Below are 18,228 nucleotides of genomic sequence, written 5' to 3'. Positions count from 1 at the left end.
TTTGTGATGGGTAAGTTGAATTATATTGCTTCCTTGGTAGGTGTAAGAGTACAGAAGCTGCATTTTTTCCAACCTCTAGCTGGAAATAGTGGTAAGTAGTGACTTTTGCTGAAGGGCCAGACGGAAACCAAAGCAAACAGAAAAGCCATTTCCTCACTTGTCTCACAGTTTCAGTTTCACAATTTCAGTTTCTGTTTGATAAGCCCCCAGAACCACATGCATTGCATATGTTGTGGCAATATATTAGAATCTTCCTACTGAAGGCACACCTGAAGGCAGCGATAGCCTGACATTGGTGTCTGACAGAGAGAAGTGTGTGTGACAACAAGTGTGCTTTTTAAAATTTCTACATTAGTGTCACACTTTCATTCCTTTGTCTACTTTGTAGTGGCACATACCTGCGCCCTTAAAGAGCTCTGTCAGTAGTGGAATAGTATCATTACCAATGTCCAAAGGGAACTTTTCCTTCACTTCACAGTGACTGCAGCATCTCCCAGTCTGTATCAACAAACTGGCAGCTATATTAGGATCTGAGACGCCTGCTGCTCTTAGTCATACACTCTTGTGTGGCAGCAGGTCCATTTAGAATTTCAGAATTTTAGACTCCTCGTTTAGAAGGGGCATCTGAAAGTCCAACTCCCTGCTTACAGCATGATGTGCTCAGGGCTTTGTCTAGGAAGGCTGGGCAACCTGTTTGAGTCTTAAACTAAACTCACTGTGGAGAATTTCTCTTGTCACAAGAACCATTGACCACTGTCTTTCTGCAAGATGCCAAAATGAGTCTGACAGTTTTCTTTGTAGCTTACTAGTTAGATGGAGACAGTAGCAGGGCCTCCCCATCCCATGCCCACCACCTTCCCTTTCGCCACCATTCTTTCTGGATGGCTCAGCTTGGGTCTGTTCCTCAGCCATCTTGTGCTCCACTTCTCTGTGGACTCTGTAAAATCAAGGTCACTAATAAAAGTAGTTAACCAAGTTTTCCCGATTTGCTGATTTGGAAACAAGGACATTTCTGGCATGCCTTTCTTTAATCTTTCAAAGTTAATGCAGTGCTGTATAGGTGGTTCCTTCAGAAGCACACATCATAATGATACTGTTATGTTACTCCCACATCAATAATGATGAGAACTGGCTTTCAGGACAAGTTATTGAAGTTATTGAAAACATTCTTTTTCATGGAAGCTTTCTTCACTTAGGAGTGAGAGAGACAACAAAAGCTCACTTTTGTGAGCTCATGATTTATGCCCCACACAGTGCAGTTTGAATTGAGAGTTGTGAATTTAGCTTCCAGTTGATAAAATCCTTGAGTATAGACAACATTTTTCAAAGTAAATTGATGTGAGTAAAGGTGGAAAAACTGAGTGCTTAAGAGTCTGGCCCTGTATTTAAGAGACTGCTCCACTGTGACTTTAAGAAACTCCTACAGCATCACTCAAATACTGATTCTCGCATATGAAAACTCCCCTTCATTGGTGTAATTCATACCACATACATTTGGGAATCTTGGCCTTCATTCAGTATTAAGTATGACATCAGGTCTCCTTGAATAGTGGGAAGAAAAAAATCACTAGTAATGCTAGACAGTTTTGTCTTTCCAAGAGCATGAGCCGATTTTCATGAAAACTCACGTTTTCAAGTTGTGTAAAAACAGAAGACATTAAGGCTGGAGGGAAGGAAAGGAAGGAAGGTCAACCTAAAGCATTTCTATAGCATGTGATCTAGATACAGCTTTTAAGTACATGTCAAATAGCACAAAAATACGGGGACAAGTATTTGTTAAAGGACTCGTTTGATTCTTCTGTTTCAAAGGCTAAGTATTTAAAGCTATCATATGGAAAAACATTTTGAAGAGAAAGATTCTGGAGAGAGAGAGAAGGTTTGCTGTTTTCTCATTTTTGTTAAGCAGCCATGCTCTGCAACCAGTATTTGCTGTTAGACGTACAAAAGCCTATGGTTCTAAAATAGTAGCTTCACCTTCTGTTTCAACAACAAAAAAAAGGTCAGAAGTCAGGTCAAGCACAACTTGATTTCAGATTTGGTAGCAGATTTGAATGGTTTAAATATTACAAGCTATACTTCAGAGCCCAAATAGGTATATTTAAACATGAATATAGACAAAAATTTGTGGTGAATACTGTTAGCATGCTGCATTGCATTATTTCCAAAACAACCCATTCCCAAATGCCCAAATAAAAGTAAATGATTGTGCATTGCATGATGATACCATTGGATGTGCAACTTTGGTTCATGCAAAGTCTCGTTTTATGGACACACTGCTGATAGGCCATGAATTCCTGAAGATTCAGTACGTGTGAACTTTTCAGCCATGTTCTTTCCATAAGACCAAATGGATACTATGGTCTGGCATACTGGTGGCAAAAACCAAGCCCGTATCATTTTGGCCATTTAGTCCATTTAACCAAGACATTTCACCGGCCAAGAAGCTTGAACCTCTCTTTGACTTTCTATATTCTGGTAAAGGCCAGCGGCTTATCAGTTTTTCTGTCCTCAAGTCCATTATGTACAGGTATCTGTTGTCAAACAGTAGAGCAAATATCTCTCCAAAGCCCAGCAATGACACATTTGAGAAGTCTGGAGGTTTGATAACCCTAGAAGACAAGAAAACAGTGTTAGAATCTCCCTTACAATGTTGTCATGAGCTTGAATTACTAAACCAAATCCTGTGTGTCCACAGAAAATATGTCTAAATTCATCATTCTGAAGTAATTTAGAAAGAACTGGATGCAAATCTTTCAAGTTAAGCAACTGAACGCTTAGCTACAGTCAGGCCTGTGGTTTCGCTTCTGACTTTATGCATTCAGGACAGACCCATCTGAACATAAGTGAAGGCTAAGGTTTGAAAGGGATTATTCTGCAGAGCACAAGGAAAAAAAGAGCCATTTCCACGAACAAACGAAAGAGTAAATGTACTTGTGTTTTACAGTAAATTTCCATCTGGATTTCATGCCTCAATATCTTTACACTAAGAGGTAAAAGCTGTTATTGTTTTGCTCACCCCTCTAAAAGGCAGAAGTAAAACACAGACATGCATTCTTGTGATAAGCAGGTTAGTCCAAGACTGGTCCTGCTGTTTTACTGATGTTTTATGGCAAATTAACCATGGGGAGAAAAAAAAAGTATTCTTTATTTCCCCAACACCTTTATGATGTCTTCCCTTAATAAATAAAACTTGGAACAGAAACTGAAGAGTTGAGTCTTCCACAACTGCTGGCATGTTCAATCATAGAATTACATAAAGCAAAGAACTGAGGCAGAAAAATGTGTGGGGATGAAAATCTGCTCTCAGCAGTAAGAGACCATCTTTCTGTTTTGAAAGATGGGAGGGTAAACTAAGAGGTGAAATTACTCATTACTCAGTTATTCTTACTGATAAGAAGCACTTTTGGAGATCTTTCAGATATCCATAGGATATTTGAATTAAGGAGTCTGCTAGCAGTTCTAAAATGCATTTTTTTCTTTAGTAAGTTACTATCTTTGATGCCACCATTTCCAACTCATACAGCCTGATTCTTTATGTGGAAATGGAATGCCAACATGTTCGGTCCCTTAACTGCAGTCTGATAACTTTCACTGTCATTCCACAACATTAGAAGGAGTGACGGATCAGTAGTGCTATAAGGAAAAAAGAGTCTTTTTAAAAATTTCTTGTCCCATCAAAGGACCCCCAGAAATTCCTGCTTGGCTGTCTGTATAGCAGTATCCATGGTAACATTAGCTCTGCGTCACCACATTTTCACATTCATACCTACAGCATTGTAGGCTGGTTTAAGTCTATACTGAAACACTTCAGCTTACAGAATGAAAATATGAAAGAGAACTAGCATGTGGCCAGAAACCAAAGTGGCAATGAAACTATTCGTATTATCAGATGACAAAATTAGAATTAAACCTCAATATGTGTAAAGCAAGATGTTTACAGGATTTTATTCAAGATTATTTTGGTCTACATCTAAGGTAAGTTATTAAAACTGGTAAACTACTTCTTATTTATTTAATGAAGACTGAATCCTAAACTGAACAGTTTACCTGAGAATATCATAGCTGGCAAAGTCCCACTGGTACAATCCTAGTGCTGAACTGCACACTATGTATTTACCATCAAAGTGCAGCCTGGGCTGTAGGGAGATGCTGCGGTCTTCGGAAACAGACAGTGTTCTTAAGCATTTACAGTTTATTTCCCTTCCAATAGGCCAAATCTACAATTAAAACACAATTTAAGACCATAAAAAAAATTCACATTATAACCTATAAAAAATTCACATTATAAACTGTTACATAAATAGAGCAAGCCTCACAGTCTCTTTTTAAGCATCAGGTAAATGTGTACATGAGGTTTTTTCAGAAATATTTATCTTTTTCATGTAGGAACATCAATTCTTCAAGTGACTTGTCTTAGAATATTGGTGCAGCACATGTTATTTCTAGCCTAAAAAAAAAATCCCAGTGAAAATGGGTACTTTAAAGAATGAGGGGAAAAAAAAAAAAAAATCAACCATCCAATTGGGACAGAAACTGAACAATGTTTCAGTTATGAAGCACTTCTATAGCCATAAACTTAAAGCACTCTCCAACCCCAAAGTCCCCAACAGTAAGAGTATTTGTATTTACCTGCTTCACTGTCATGACCTAGAAGCACCGATTCTTTGCATTACCATTGTTGTAGAGCTATCATTTAAAATTAAACGCTAAAGTGAGCATTGAAAAACTAGCTTCCAAAGCATTTCATGTTCTGCACACAGCCTGAAAAGTGGGAAATGTGAGGAAAAACTAAAACCTTCTATTGTTTGTAAACTTCAGCAAATTACTCAAGCTTTTTGTTTCCCAATGTACCAAAATAATATATGCATGATATATGGTACATACCTTGATTTCATACTTATCTGCACTTAGGAGAATATAATCCCCAGGACTATGCATAAGAGATTTGACTTTGCATTTCTGCAAAACGACCTGTAATTGAAGGACAGTAATGATTTATGTTGATGCTGTTAAATAAACAAATTTTCATTTGCATTTTATCATTTCACTGACCACCTGCATAGTGTACCCATGAATAAAGGCAGTATAAATACTTTTTAGCAACTAAAGGAAAACTACAGTTTACACTCCTGTTGTTCCTACTAGTGACAATTTACTGTTCTAATAAGCAAACATATACTTCACCTGTACAGTCACCTCCCTTTCAAGTTCTGAAATAACCAGAGTAAAAATATTGTTTCATGATCAGATTTTTGTTATCAAGATAATTAAATTTTTTATATAACTTTTAAAGCCGTCTTCTTTCAGAACCAGTTTTTATTCAGTCTTTGAATCACTGCTTCCTAGTATTAGCCCAGCTACTTTGGAATTGAAATATCTTCAATGGTCTGAAAGGTTTATTTACAGCTTAAATATTTTTTCTGTTGAAATGTTATTTTGTAGTATTTCCAGATGTTCTTCAGATTCTAAACCTACCTGCAGGATTAGGAAATAAAAATTTGGAGCATGCTATAAATTTAGTGCAAATAAGCGTGTGAGATTAATTATAAATCAATATTCCCACCTTAGTGACCCATTCTGTGTGTCCAGTAAGGGTATTCAGGCACGTTCCTGTTGATAAGGCCCACACTTTCACAGTGAAGTCTGCAGAGCCACTGACCAGAATATCAAGTTCATCATTGTAATCCACACTAAAAACTTCAAGCAAAGACGGAACTAAATAAGGAATACTAGTCTCTATGCATACATTTTTCTGTGAGGCATTAGCAGCGTCTATATGAATTCAGCAGCTTCTAAATTCATATGCTACTACATCTTTAATTGTTCTTGAACTGTATAAATGAATTTTTGCTCTGGATGCCTACATTTACACTGCAAAATTACTGGGGTTTTTTGCCCAAATTAAGAGCATTAACATCAGTGGTTCCTTTATGGCTGGATTGTGGCAAAGTGTAACTTAAGCTAGTTCCTATTTCCAGAGTTTTAGTAAGAATTCCACAGGATTAGTATATTTTATAAATACAAAGGAAAAAACCTACAGCTGAACTGAGGGTATTTCTAAGTACACGACAAAGAATTTAATTATGAGGGCAATGCAAATATGTATTCCCAGGTCCTTTTTTTGCTCTTTGCTTTAAGCTCATGTCCGATGTGGGAATAGAAAGAATGGCCATGGCCACGTATGCTCTGCTACCTAAGATCTGCACCTCTTTGAGACTTGAAGCTACTGAATAACCATGGCATTTATTGTTACTTCCATGCAATTGCAAAATGCTACGTGGCTAAGCTTTGGCATATTCAAGGACAAGTGTGTATCTCTTCTGGTCACTTTCCCTGTCAAGGGGAACTGAGGGGACTCAGGTGACAGAGAACAGAGGCTGAACAAACCGAAAAAGCTAGTGCACAAATGCTAACTTAATTTTGTTTGATGATGATGTATGCTACTTCACCGGTGAAATTACAATTTTAAAACTTCAACATACCTGCACCAGTATGTCCTCTGAAATGCTGTGTCTTTGCCCCAGAGCTCCATTCCCAACAGGCTACTGTGTTATCGAAAGATCCTGTTACAAGCTTTTGTTCATCAAACTTCACTGCAGCACAAGTGTGTGTCTGGATACCATATATGCACTGACCTGTGCTTACATCCCACAGTTTTGCAGACAAGTCATCTGATCCTAGAATATAAAACAGGATAAATGCAAGATTGGTAGATTCTGGCACTACCTCTGATTGATAGTGTCTACTGAAACAGATGCATGGAAGTTTCACCTGACACATCACTCAGGTTTGCAGAGCCACTGACTATACTGCAAGCTTTAGTTTCTTCCAGGAAGGAAAGGGTTCCACTAAACCTTGAAATATAGATGAATAACAGGCCTCATATCCTGCCACTTTCTTTTCTCTACCTGAAGTTCCTCTTTTTTCAACTGCTAGCTTTGGAGAGCAAAAAAAAAAACCCTGGACTCTTTACATCTGCTTCTTCTCCTGTGGGTTTCATTACAAAAGTTGTCAGAATGTTTTGACAATGCTGTTTTCTGTGTATAATATTCACTGCTGAGTAGGTAAGCGAAAGACTGGCTAGAATCTAGTTGTTGGCTTCTAGTAAGCATCCTAATGTACCAACAAATGACCGACTGAAGTCAGTATTCCCAACTTAGTGTGTAACATTGTCATTCCAAATTATTGGAAAATCCTTGGAATATGCTCTGACAGCGATTCATTGTAACTTTGTTATTATTCTTTCATACTAAGGCTTCATATACATTCTGTCTGTATCTTAAGGTCAAACTGAAATACTGAAGTCTCTACTCTTCAGGGAGGAAGTTGAAATTATGTGCAAGTCAGACTAGTAGCAAGGTTAAATCCAGTTTTACAGCACTTCATAAAGAACTTATGTTAAGAACTGAAAGTGCTTACAGACTTGTTTCAAAGAAGATATGACTTCTTCTTCCACGCTTTGGGAGACTGGAGTTCTCTCACAGCCCAAAGTCCTTTTAATTGAAAGCTATCATCTAACAGGATAGCTAATGTATCTGTACTTCTCAAATGGGCTTATAGTAACAGCATGATCAAAATCATAGAGCAATCTGGATTGGAAGGGCCCTTAAAAATCATTTAGTTCTAACCACCATGCCATTGGCAGGGACAATGATGCCTGCTGGTACTATTACTTTATCCAACAAAGACATCAGTCTCCTTGTGTTCTTAGTAAAGTGACTAATGAGTTTATTAGTACACCAGGTGTTTCAAAAATTGAAAAAATAAGTAATTTTAAATCATCATCTGTATTCACACTATGAAAATACTTTGTCCGGTAAAAGAAAAGCAAATTGTCATTAATCTTATGAGGGGGAAGAGCAAACAAAGAATTTTAAGACTCCCAAGTTGTCTGTCCTTCCTACCTGTACACAGAAGTCCATCTTTATAGTAAAGTGCATATACTCTGGCACTGTGTCCAATTAAAGAGGATGTCTCAAAGGCTTCGTGGTCCTTCAGTTGCTTCATCCTTAAAATAGCTTTTAGGTAAACCTTCTTCCAATGTAGAGGATCCTGAACAGAGTCATCTATCTGCCAACCCAAATTCTTACACGCAGTCTGCCACACCTCTGTACAGGCACTTATCACCTTGTTCCACTGCTTAGAGACGAGGCAACATGTGAGTAAGGTCTGTGGATCAAGCCATTTTAACAGATAAAAACTAAGTTCCAATGGAAGAAGTTTGAGGAAGTCCCTCTTGAGTAGAATCTCTAGATTATTGGAGAGGTGCCTGAGCTGGACTGCTCCACTCAAGCTAATCAGGTGATCCAGAGTTTCATTTTTCTGCAAGTCCGTCAGAGAAAGAAATGCAATAGAAATGTTATCAAGCCATGCTTCAAAGTCCTTTTTCTCCATAAGGTTATGGAAAAATTTACCTGTGATACATCAAAATACTGTATTAGTTCCGTTCAGAAAATAAGGTATGAATCACATTTTTATTACTGGTACATAAGTATTCCAAATGGCATTGTTAACACATAGATTGAAGTGACCAAATGCATTTAAAAATATTCTTTAGGTTAGGGCTAAGCATTTGCATGCACCCTGAACTATCATTTGTCCCACAGCAGACTTACAAGTAAATTCTATGTAGCTAGTGAATGTTATCATTCATTATGAATGTGAACATATTTCTTGTTTTAGATTAACACTTTCAAATTCTGAGTCCAAGCAGGTAGGGGTTAGTTTAAGTTTTACACCTATTACAGCAGATAAACACTGTCTTAGAGTTTACTCATGGATTATTCTGATAAAAGGAAAAAAACAAAAGACATAAGCAGCGTGATAAGCTAGTTACTAACATAATTTACTCATACCTCCATCCTGAACTATTTTAAATACAAAGCAGGTAACTAGTTAGTTTTTTAAAAAGTATACAGAGATGTCTGACAAACTGTGTTGGAGGATACATTAGTCTTTCTAATCTTTCTATTTGGCCCACGTAAAGACCTGAGCTTGTGCTGGTCTAGCATAAGTTTTGACATGCCTGCACCACTTTGACCTAGACGCATTTAAAAAATCCTGTTGTTGTGGGTTTGTTTTTTTTTTTTTTCCTATTTTCTCAGTTTATTTCCACTGAGACTTAACTGTGAAATTGAATACCACCCCTGAACGCACTTATACTATCCTGTGACATCTCAAGTTCCTTCAGTGACCTGGGACCATTGATTAAGAAGATAAACATCAGGTAAACAGTTAAAAAATAAGATACATTTATTTTCTCTGGAAGGTCTAATTCATTAGATAATTGTCTGAATTTCACAGCACTCCCAAACTGAAAGGACTGAGGTATCTGAGTGGGACTCAATAGCATGTTTATTTCTATACAGACATTTTACCATTATAGAATAAGATCTTAGAGTACACCTCTTAACAGGGCATAGGAGTACAGAAAAGTACAGTCGTCACTATAAAAGGCTGCACATGGCATGCAATTGTTGGTAAAACACACAAGAAGGTTCTGGATGTCAAATGCACAGAAGCAGCTGCTCCTATTAAATCACAAGTTCATTACAGTAACTTTTATTGCAGACAGCACTTACCGGCTTTCATCAGCACATATGGCAGTGAATACAGTTGCTGTTGAAACAGGCATGTGTTCTCTTTAAACCAAGTAAAATTTTCTAATAGGCCGGCTACGAATAAAAACTCCGTGAGCCCCAAGGCGTTTGTTGTAGTCAATACTGAAGCTATTACTGAAATTAAGGGCTGCTGTGAGGCCGCTGAAACCGGTGCTCGAGCCTCTTTTCCAGGTGTTACGCAGCCAGCCCCATCCGCTCCCCCCGCCCGCTCCCAATATACCTGCACGCGCAAAAAGCACGGCGAGGACCGCAGAGTCAGCGCCGCTGCTGCCGATAGCTCCGCGTCGCTCACCTCAGGTAGCAGCCCGGTGCGGGGTGTCCGTCGGCGGGCAGTCGCCACGGCTTGCGCGGACTCCCGGAGCCCAGCACGGCCGGGTGCTTCCCTGCGGCCATCGCTCCCACGGCAGGACCGGCTCTCAGCACTTCCGCAGCCCGCGCCACAAACTGCAGGCACCCACGACAGAGGGGGTCACCCTCAAGAGGAGACCAGGGCCTCACGACCGCCCGGCGCTGAAGGGAGGGGAGGGCTGGGCCAAGCCCGCGCTGGGCGAACCGCCGGCACCGGAGAGAAGGCGCTCCCCGACCCGTCGCTCCCACGATCAGGCGGCTTCCGGCGCATCCGAACGTCATCGTTCCCCGCCGCCGCGCTCAGCGCTTCCGCCCGGCTCGCTCCCGCTGACCGGCGCTGCCCCTGGCGGCGGCCGTCGAGGGGCGACCGGGGACGGGCGCGTCGACGCTTCCCCCCACAGGCGAGACGGGGCTGCTTAGGAATCTCGCTGCGTGCTGGGTTCCGCCGCTTCCGACTCCTACCCGAAGTTTTGGCAAGTTCTGTTTGTTAAGAATATTCCTGTAATTATTATGATGAAAAATGCACTAGTGTTTATCATACTGACTTAAAATCACGTATTCTCTCTCCTTCTGGCAGAGGTGCGGTGTTGGTTGAACTATGCACAAATATAACGTGAAAACTGCATCCCCCTTACTTGATTAATTTGGACATAAGTTACTTTTTCCTACTTAACTTGCATTTATTCTCTTTGTAACTCATTCACTTTGTAATTGTAGGTTTTGCCTTTGCCTGGGTCCAGCTCCATGGTTGCTGATATCTGAAATCCTCCTACTTAAAGCAAGAGGCATATCGAGTGCTGCTTGTGTCTTAACAAACTGGGTTATGGCCTTCTTAGGAACCCAAAGAATTTCGGGATTTTATAGTAGGCATCGTTAATTACTTTTATTTCTTCAGTTCCTGTGTTCTTTTAACCTGTTGTACTGACTGTAATGGCCATGTGAGAATATTAATTGTATTTGGGCCAGTATTTTTTTTTAATAAGATGTAAAATAAAAACTGATTTTATAAATAAAGAAAATTTCCTTGCTTAACTCTACCTTTTCCTTACGGTGCATGTTACAGTGAAGAAGCACACAATGCAGTCTGGGTAACATTAGTTTCAGACTGCAGTACTTGATGTTTGTGTGGCTGTTACTTCTGTTAATTCTGACCACAAAATTAAGTCTTAATCCCAAATGGAGATGAATTCATGTCTTCCATGGATTTAAGGTTTTTTTCCTATTGTTGTCAAGGTGGCTAGGAATGCATTTAAATCACAAAAAGGGTTGCAGCTCTTAAGAGAATGTCTTTGATACTTCAGAAAACGTGATTGCTTTTTCAAAAGGAATTGCAAGGTCTTGGACACAGTAAGAATACACACTTAGCCAGAAAGGGAGAAAAACTATTTTGCAGTGTTAGTTTACAGAGTAAAGATCTCCAACTGAAGCAGGTCTCCAAAAGTCTAAAGATGCCTGGAAACATAAACCAAAGCTAAATTATGGCTTTTGTCAAAGATAGGTAAAGCTTAAGAAACAAACAGCAATCTCATGGGTATGATACAGCACCTCAGAAAACTCAAATGGAAAAAGCAGTGCTCTGTGCTACATCCTGTCTTTTTGATTTCTTGTCTTTTTACTTTGCAAATTTGGAAGTCATTAGTCCTGTGTGTGTGAAACAGGTGAAAGAAACAGCTGGGGTCAAATTTATAGTTTATTACAGATGAAGAAATAAACCATGTTTCTTCTTCACAAAGGTGATAAACAGCACTTAAAACAGTTTCAGATGTGATAGGACTGTTTCTATTTGGATGTCGTATCTAAAATACAAACAATACATGCTATCATATGACATTAAAAACAATGGTAATACATCAGCATTTAAGACCAATGGTAAAGAGTCTTTGATCACAAACCTAGCAACAGTCTTAACAATATGCCATTATTAAATTACAAAGCAGTCTGCTACCATTCAAAGACAATTAAACTGACATTCTAGATTGATAATGCTCTGCATAAACCTTTACATAATATTTTCCATTCGACCAGGTAAATATGCAGAAAATTATCTCCATTTTCTCTTCAAGTCAGATGCTAGTACCACAATTTCCAGTAGCAAAGAGGAGTCAGTCAGTTACAGGTCAGCAACAAAGTGAAGCAGCTAAGCAGTATACAGGCTGGTGAAGTTGCTGTGCTCAAGTAATAAGAGTAAAAATACTTTCTAACCTGCATGCAAGTACAGATGTTTGCTGCATAATCTCTTAAGTCTTCCCATATTTTTAATATTAGGTTCCCAGGGTATAATATAGTCCTTCACAAAAACAGATTAAGCCTATCTGAGAAAACAGTGCTTTAACAGAATAAGCAAGCACTGTGCATATGAACCATGACATCGAACTGTTAAGAACGAAAACAGCGTGATACCCATTTCCATACACAGAAGACAACAGAAATTATTCTGAAATACCTTATCACTTGCTGATGGGATTTTCCCTTCCCCTGCCTTTTATGACCCCATTACTTTAAATTCCTATATATATATATATGTGTCAGGATTTTTAATCCCTGAAAATTGACAGTAGGAATTACAAATATATATATACCTATATATGTATATATATTGCAAAACAAATCAAAATGAAAAGGGTTATTTATTTCAAATGCAGACTATGCCAACAGCTCTGGAAAAGCCACTGCATCTGCAAGGCCGAGTTATAGACCCACACCTTTAGAAAAACATGTTCGAGCTAGCCATTACTGGTCAAATATACTTAGAACAGCAGAAAATATATGTCAGGAGTAGCAACCTTAACCATATAGAACTAGTTAGGCAATAACGTTACCCATTTCCTGCCCTCTTAAGTACTGTTTGAATATTTATTCAGTTGACTGTCAAGTACTAAAAAAATTCAATTTGAAGCTATCAATTACAAATATGTGCACATTTATAGAAATAATTACATGAAGGCAGAGAACAAACCTCCTGTTCATTCCAGGTGCATACTTGCATGTATGCTATGCATTGAAAAACGACAGCAGACCAACAAAAACAAAAACCAAAAACAACCCAGCTAACCAAACCCCACCTCCAAAACATGAAAAAAAAAATCCCAACCAACAAAAAATCTGCCCACACCACCAGCCTCCAGAAGCCACACAAACCAAAACGAACAAGAATCCCCACCACACCCTCAACTAGTAAAGGACTATATCTAGAACAGGCCTTGCTTCTTTGCGAACCAGGAAATTGAATGTATGTATGCATTCACTGAACCTAGAGAGTAGTTCTCTTGCTACCCTGAATAGCCACAGCCCTTTCAAATTTCACATGGGTCTTTGCTTCTTATTAGAAGGAAGTGTTTTGTTACTTTCAAACACATACAAAATATTTATGTGTACTGCATTGATACCAGAATAAGGAACGGGACAAAAATGACTATTTGTATTGGTTTCTAAAGCCCAAACTGGGCTTTAGGGACCTTGCGAGTGACTCATCAAAGCCTAAAAGGCTCCATATTCTCTGTGCGTGAATTAACTTAGCTCTTGTGTCTGGGGGTTCTTAAGTCCTAGTCACACTTCAAAGTTCTGGTGATAAATTTATATGCATGCTGTAATTCAAATGCAAGACAAAATGCTGCATATCCATTTTGAACAGATTTTTGAATGGTGGTGCACAGGTGTGTGTACTGGACTAGATGATAACACAGTGGTCCTTTCTACCCTCAACTATTTTGTGATTCCATGCATCATTAACCATGCTGGCGAGAACACACAAGCACATTCTAAATTAACTACCTGTACAATCTAATGCTTGCACCAATGTAAATGACATTCCTATAATTTAGTCAGACTAAGGCAGAGGGATGAAGCGGTGACCAACACCATTTAGCCAGAAGGAGTTAAGAGCCCTGTTGCTGCCTACAAATCCAGCACATTGGGATGGAAAGTATGTCTTGCTGAAACTTAGCCAAGAGTCCAGAATGGGCCTTCAGTTAAACTTAGCCTGACAGCAAGTGTTCAATCTGATAACAATTCTTCCTTCACAGAAACAATTCCTTCCATCCATCTGTAGCAACATTTTTCAGTTTTCCTTTCAGAACAACACCCATCTTACACAATCATAGATTCAAAGGTTATCTTTTCTCCTAATTGTGAGATTGTCAGCCAGCATCAAGAATGCAGCCTACAGGCAGCTTTAACACCCAATGTGAAAGGAGAAAGGGTTGTGCTTACAGTGGACATAGCTGCAATTTGTGCCTAAGACTATTTTTTAAGTTTTAGAGAGTATATGCATGCACATGCTGGAAAAACAGAGGGCAAACAACATGGCTCCAACGCTGGAGTGAACAACACTATAGCCATCCCAGCAGCCTTCCAACAATCCTTGTTATCTTATGCCAGTCTTAAGAAGGAGAGGTTCTGCAGATGTGTAAGAACTTTGCCCTTTATAAATGATGCACAAGAGCTTCTGTATCAATACCACCAACTGCCTCTAGATTTTAATTAGCAGTCTGAATAGTAAGGATGAAGTTTTGAGAGAAACAATGGCTAGAAGCTAATTCTCCTCACATGAAGATACACAGAAATCATGGTTGTCTGTTCAGACTACTTAAAACTCAAAGAAGCCACATCCTTGTACAAGGTTGTGTACACCAGCAATTTCACACAATTGTGTTGGTATTTGTTTTTTTTTGATACAATAAATGTGATAAAGATCTTCACAGAATTTAATTCCTGTGGCTTGTGTCAAATAGAATTGAAATATTATTTCCATGTTCATTGCCTTCTACCTACATTCTGGGCTGGTCTCATACACTAAGTAGGTAGTGAACTACATATACATATACATATACTCTAAAGCCTCAGCTACCAATTCCAGGTGTCATATAACCCAAACAAAATGTTGTATTGCTCTCTACTTCTTTTGCCACATTAGGTATTATCCCTCTACAACAGTCTAAATACAAAAAATTAACAAGGCACTTACTGGATACATTAAGAATGAAGACATTCATTTTTTTTTTCTAGGATTTAGCTCCCTCCTGTCCTATATGAGCAATGGTCTCTTAAGATCTAGTAGTTCCTAGAGTGACTTGCTTAGCAGCTTGTACCAGACCCATTAAGTCAAGCCATAGCATAAAAGCAGGTGGGAGGCAGGGATGCAGTTGCTGGGCTACCCTCTTCAAATGATACTAATTTCCTGCTGTTCCAGGTATGTACCACAAAGCCAGTATGATCTGGTTTTGTGCTTCAGTAATCCAATGTCTGTACTCCTTATAGTTCATTTGCTAGATGTCATCAATGCTGTAATTACAGGCAAACCTTCAAAGGGTCTTTCTCACACACACACACACGTTCCCACCCCGCAGCACTCTCTTAATTAATGGTAATACAGCCACTGCTGCACTTCTGGTTCAAGAAAATAACTCTTGCTTTATAGCCCTTTCTTCTATAATTTTGTTTAGGATATAATGCAAATGCTGCATCTATATGCATGCTGACTACCATCATAGCCAGTCGTCAAGGTTTCTGTCAAGTTCTTCTCATTCTTCTTGTTCTCCCTAGTGCTCCATCTCTAAGGCTAGTCTTTCAGGATACCCAAGTATGTGTTTGCTCAGGTTCTTCAAAACAAGTTTAAACATCTCCATATATTGCTTCAACTGCTATCAAACAATGGTTAATCATTTTAAATTATGCTGTGATAGCACAGGTGAACATCTGCAGTATATTTAAAATCCAGTATCCTAACAGGGTAAAGCAAAGTTTCCAGTTAAAAATTTAACTAAAGCCCCAGTTTTAGAACACACTGGTACAGTCTTCAAAAATAGCCACAAACCAGAAATCAAATACCACATCGAGAGAGCTGTTCATGGAAAAAGCTGGTTCTTTTCCTTTTTAAAAATATGTAAGTGACAGCAATGACCCCACAAGTGGATTCAGTAGTGTTTACAACTTCCAAGAAAATAAGTACCATGTGGTACTTTCAGATTGATTTTCTTTAAACCTTAACTGTCCAAATAAGTACGGATAGGGTAAAGTAACACAATCTCTGGAAACAACATTCTCAAAAAATAATTACAAGTTTTTGCAAATACTTCAATCTGGTACTTCCTTTTAGATGCTTATTAAGGTTCACCACACACATCTATGAGTGCAAAATCCACTAAAGTAATAATAGCCTTCTATTCCTAGACTAATTACTATTGAAAATATTGCTTCTTTTGTTGATTAGCCACCTCAGTTGAAAGTAAGAAATTATGCTTCCAGATAAGACCTTGCATATTTTCTTAAGTGAAGCAATTCAGCCATATTATACAATAAACTGATAAAAAAAAAATCACTTTGCAAAACCAGTTTTACATTCAGGCAGCAGAAAGGCACGCATCTCCAGATGATCATGCTTGAAATAAAATCATGGATACAGAATAATTTCTACATTTAGAACAAGAAACACTTGCTAATAAAGCTAAAAATATCATATATAGAAAGGCTTGCATGAAAAACAACCAAAACCAAACAATCTTGCAAAGGTGTTGTAGAGGAAAGGGTTAAAAAAAATTCAAACTTTAAATATAAACCCATCCTTTAACACAGTAAGAGACAAGATCACTGTTTCATCACAGAAGACTACCTTGTTAGCACTGAAATTTCAGTCGGCATCCAGTTAGAAAAATACAGCTATCTGAAATAATTACTTATACTGTTGGTGCAAGCAGACAACAGCTAATGATGATGTCTGCATAAGAAACTTTTTGAAGTCAAAGACAATTTGGGTTGGATCTTCTGCCTGTAATGGAAAAATCTGCAGATGCACTACCATAAGAGTTTTCCAGTAGAAGGACTGGAGTTTTTGTTTCGGCATTTCTTGTTTGTTCATGGGTTTTTTAGGTTTTTTTTAGTTTCCAATTTTCAAGAAATATTCTGAGAGTTTGTGCGTCCTATAGAAAGGTTCTCTGCTTGGGGATTCTTTATGCCAAAAGAGTTTTCAAGTTTCTCTAAACAAGGAGCCAAGGAAACACCATCTTCATATCTCACCTGATTCTTCAGTGAACACACTACAGATGCATGAATTTAGGGACTGACTCCAGTGTTTGAAATGACCTTGCCTGCAAGCCTTTTTGTTGTTGTTGTTTTGTTTTTTAAAGACCGAAAAACCAAAAGTAGTGATCTGTGTTATAAAATTCCTCTTCCAACATGACATACATTGTTGTAAAACAACTCTTGATAGTAATTACAGCAATTAACTTCGCTGCATGTCATTTAGGTAAGTCAAATTATAAGAAGCTTAGAACAAGTAATACTTTTGTTTACTTCAGTTTCAGCCTAAATCTCCCATTGATTACCCTACTGTTAGAAGGCCATAAAAAGTAATGCGTCATTAACTGAGAAAACATACCTACGTCAAAGATATAAGCATTGCCGAATCAGGCTGTGCTAACCAGAACATGGGTTCCATAAGGATTTATCACCAGTACTTCCAGCCACATTTTACTACCAGAAGCAGTGTTTGTGACATTGCCATAGAGCTTACAGAGTTGTAAGAAAATGTGAAGTAAGGAAGAAAGGTTTTAAAAGTATCTTCATTTTAAGTCAATGATGTCTTCATCATATAAAGAAATCAGCTGAAATGGATAGCTAGATGGTGAGCTCTCCTCCCTGTTCACTGAAGTATCAGGATCTGAACTAGTGGAAAGATGACATCTTTCCGAATAGCCTTCAAAAGAGCTTGAGATTATCCTGCAAAGAGGAAGACAAAAGTTACTAAAAAAAAAACCACAGGTCAGGGCAGGAAGGAACAATGGCTACTTCTAGATTTCAAGTTAACCTAAAGACAGAGACCATTACAACAAAGTTTCCTCCTGTTTTACTCTACTATGAAGTGCACATGGATATACAAAGGTTTCAGTCAGCCTCATGCCAACTGAGATAAGCATGAGCAATCAATTCTGAAAATACTTACAGTCTAACTTAGTCTCTTTTCTAGGGTATATTTACCTGTCACTACTAGATGATCTTACAGCTCCCTGCTTAGAGTCTGACTGTCTTCGAGAAACCTTTTTCAGCTTCTGTGCACTTTCTGTCTTGAGTATAGGCTCATCCAAAAGACCTCAATAAAGGAATAAAAGACTTAATATTTTTAACAGAAAGCAAAGTATTCGTGAAAAGGTTAAGGTATCTGTTGCTATTTTCCATTATTAACCATTTCTACCTAGCTTAGAATATGGCCATCTTATACATGATCAGACAATGGCTATACTATTTGCAAATAATACTTCCTCACTGT

At 38.4% G+C, this 18,228-nt stretch overlaps 3 protein-coding genes across 7 annotated transcripts in view; 1 reads left to right on the top strand and 2 right to left on the bottom strand.

Moving 5' to 3' along the window:
* Positions 1–2,076: 2,076 nt before the first annotated feature.
* On the bottom strand, positions 2,077–10,089 carry FBXW2 (F-box and WD repeat domain containing 2). 5 transcript variants are annotated; one of them, XM_053996520.1, is made up of 7 exons: positions 9,841–10,089; positions 7,905–8,322; positions 6,483–6,677; positions 5,564–5,697; positions 4,885–4,971; positions 4,048–4,217; positions 2,077–2,609 (listed from the first exon to the last, which is right to left on the bottom strand). In XM_053996520.1, the coding sequence occupies exons 2-7, from the start codon at positions 8,005–8,007 to the stop codon at positions 2,321–2,323; spliced, it is 978 nt and encodes a 325-aa protein (XP_053852495.1). In that variant the 5' UTR covers positions 8,008–8,322; positions 9,841–10,089; the 3' UTR covers positions 2,077–2,320. The 5 variants fall into 5 exon arrangements, with proteins under 5 accessions (XP_053852495.1, XP_053852496.1, XP_053852491.1 ...); XM_053996521.1 differs by having other exon boundaries at positions 9,913–10,089; XM_053996516.1 differs by having other exon boundaries at positions 7,905–8,414; positions 9,582–10,044.
* LOC128817872 (uncharacterized) lies at positions 9,600–10,989 on the top strand. Its single transcript, XM_053996777.1, has 3 exons — positions 9,600–9,630; positions 9,792–10,441; positions 10,686–10,989. Exons 1-3 carry the CDS (start codon positions 9,600–9,602, stop codon positions 10,728–10,730), a joined length of 726 nt encoding a protein of 241 aa, XP_053852752.1. The 3' UTR covers positions 10,731–10,989.
* A 656-nt stretch (positions 10,990–11,645) lies between these two features.
* GARNL3 (GTPase activating Rap/RanGAP domain like 3) overlaps positions 11,646–18,228 on the bottom strand; it is a 35,256-nt gene continuing 28,673 nt past the window's right edge. The window contains exons 28-29 of the mRNA XM_053996573.1: positions 17,940–18,051; positions 11,646–17,681 (exon numbers count right to left, since the gene is read on the bottom strand). Of these exons, the coding sequence (XP_053852548.1) occupies positions 17,525–17,681; positions 17,940–18,051 (269 nt within the window). The 3' untranslated portion in view covers positions 11,646–17,524. The remainder of the gene's footprint in view (positions 17,682–17,939; positions 18,052–18,228) is intronic.

This window comes from Vidua macroura, chromosome 21, assembly GCF_024509145.1.
Source record: "Vidua macroura isolate BioBank_ID:100142 chromosome 21, ASM2450914v1, whole genome shotgun sequence".
NCBI lineage: Eukaryota > Metazoa > Chordata > Aves > Passeriformes > Viduidae > Vidua > Vidua macroura.
The sequence above is the reverse complement of the archived record's forward strand: the minus strand, read 5'-3'. Positions and strand labels throughout refer to the sequence as shown.

Coding starts and splice junctions, on each gene's coding strand:
- LOC128817872 (XM_053996777.1), top strand. CDS start 9,600: ATGGCAGTGAATACAGTTGCTGTTGAAACAG. Junction 9,631..9,791: donor TACAGTTGCTGTTGAAACAG/GCATGTGTTCTC, acceptor CCTCTTTTCCAG/GTGTTACGCAGCCAGCCCCA. Junction 10,442..10,685: donor GACTCCTACCCGAAGTTTTG/GCAAGTTCTGTT, acceptor TTGTAATTGTAG/GTTTTGCCTTTGCCTGGGTC.
- FBXW2 (XM_053996516.1), bottom strand. Junction 6,678..7,904: donor AGATGGACTTCTGTGTACAG/GTAGGAAGGACA, acceptor TTTATATTCTAG/GATCAGATGACTTGTCTGCA. Junction 5,698..6,482: donor CAGAGGACATACTGGTGCAG/GTATGTTGAAGT, acceptor CTTTGCTTGAAG/TTTTTAGTGTGGATTACAAT.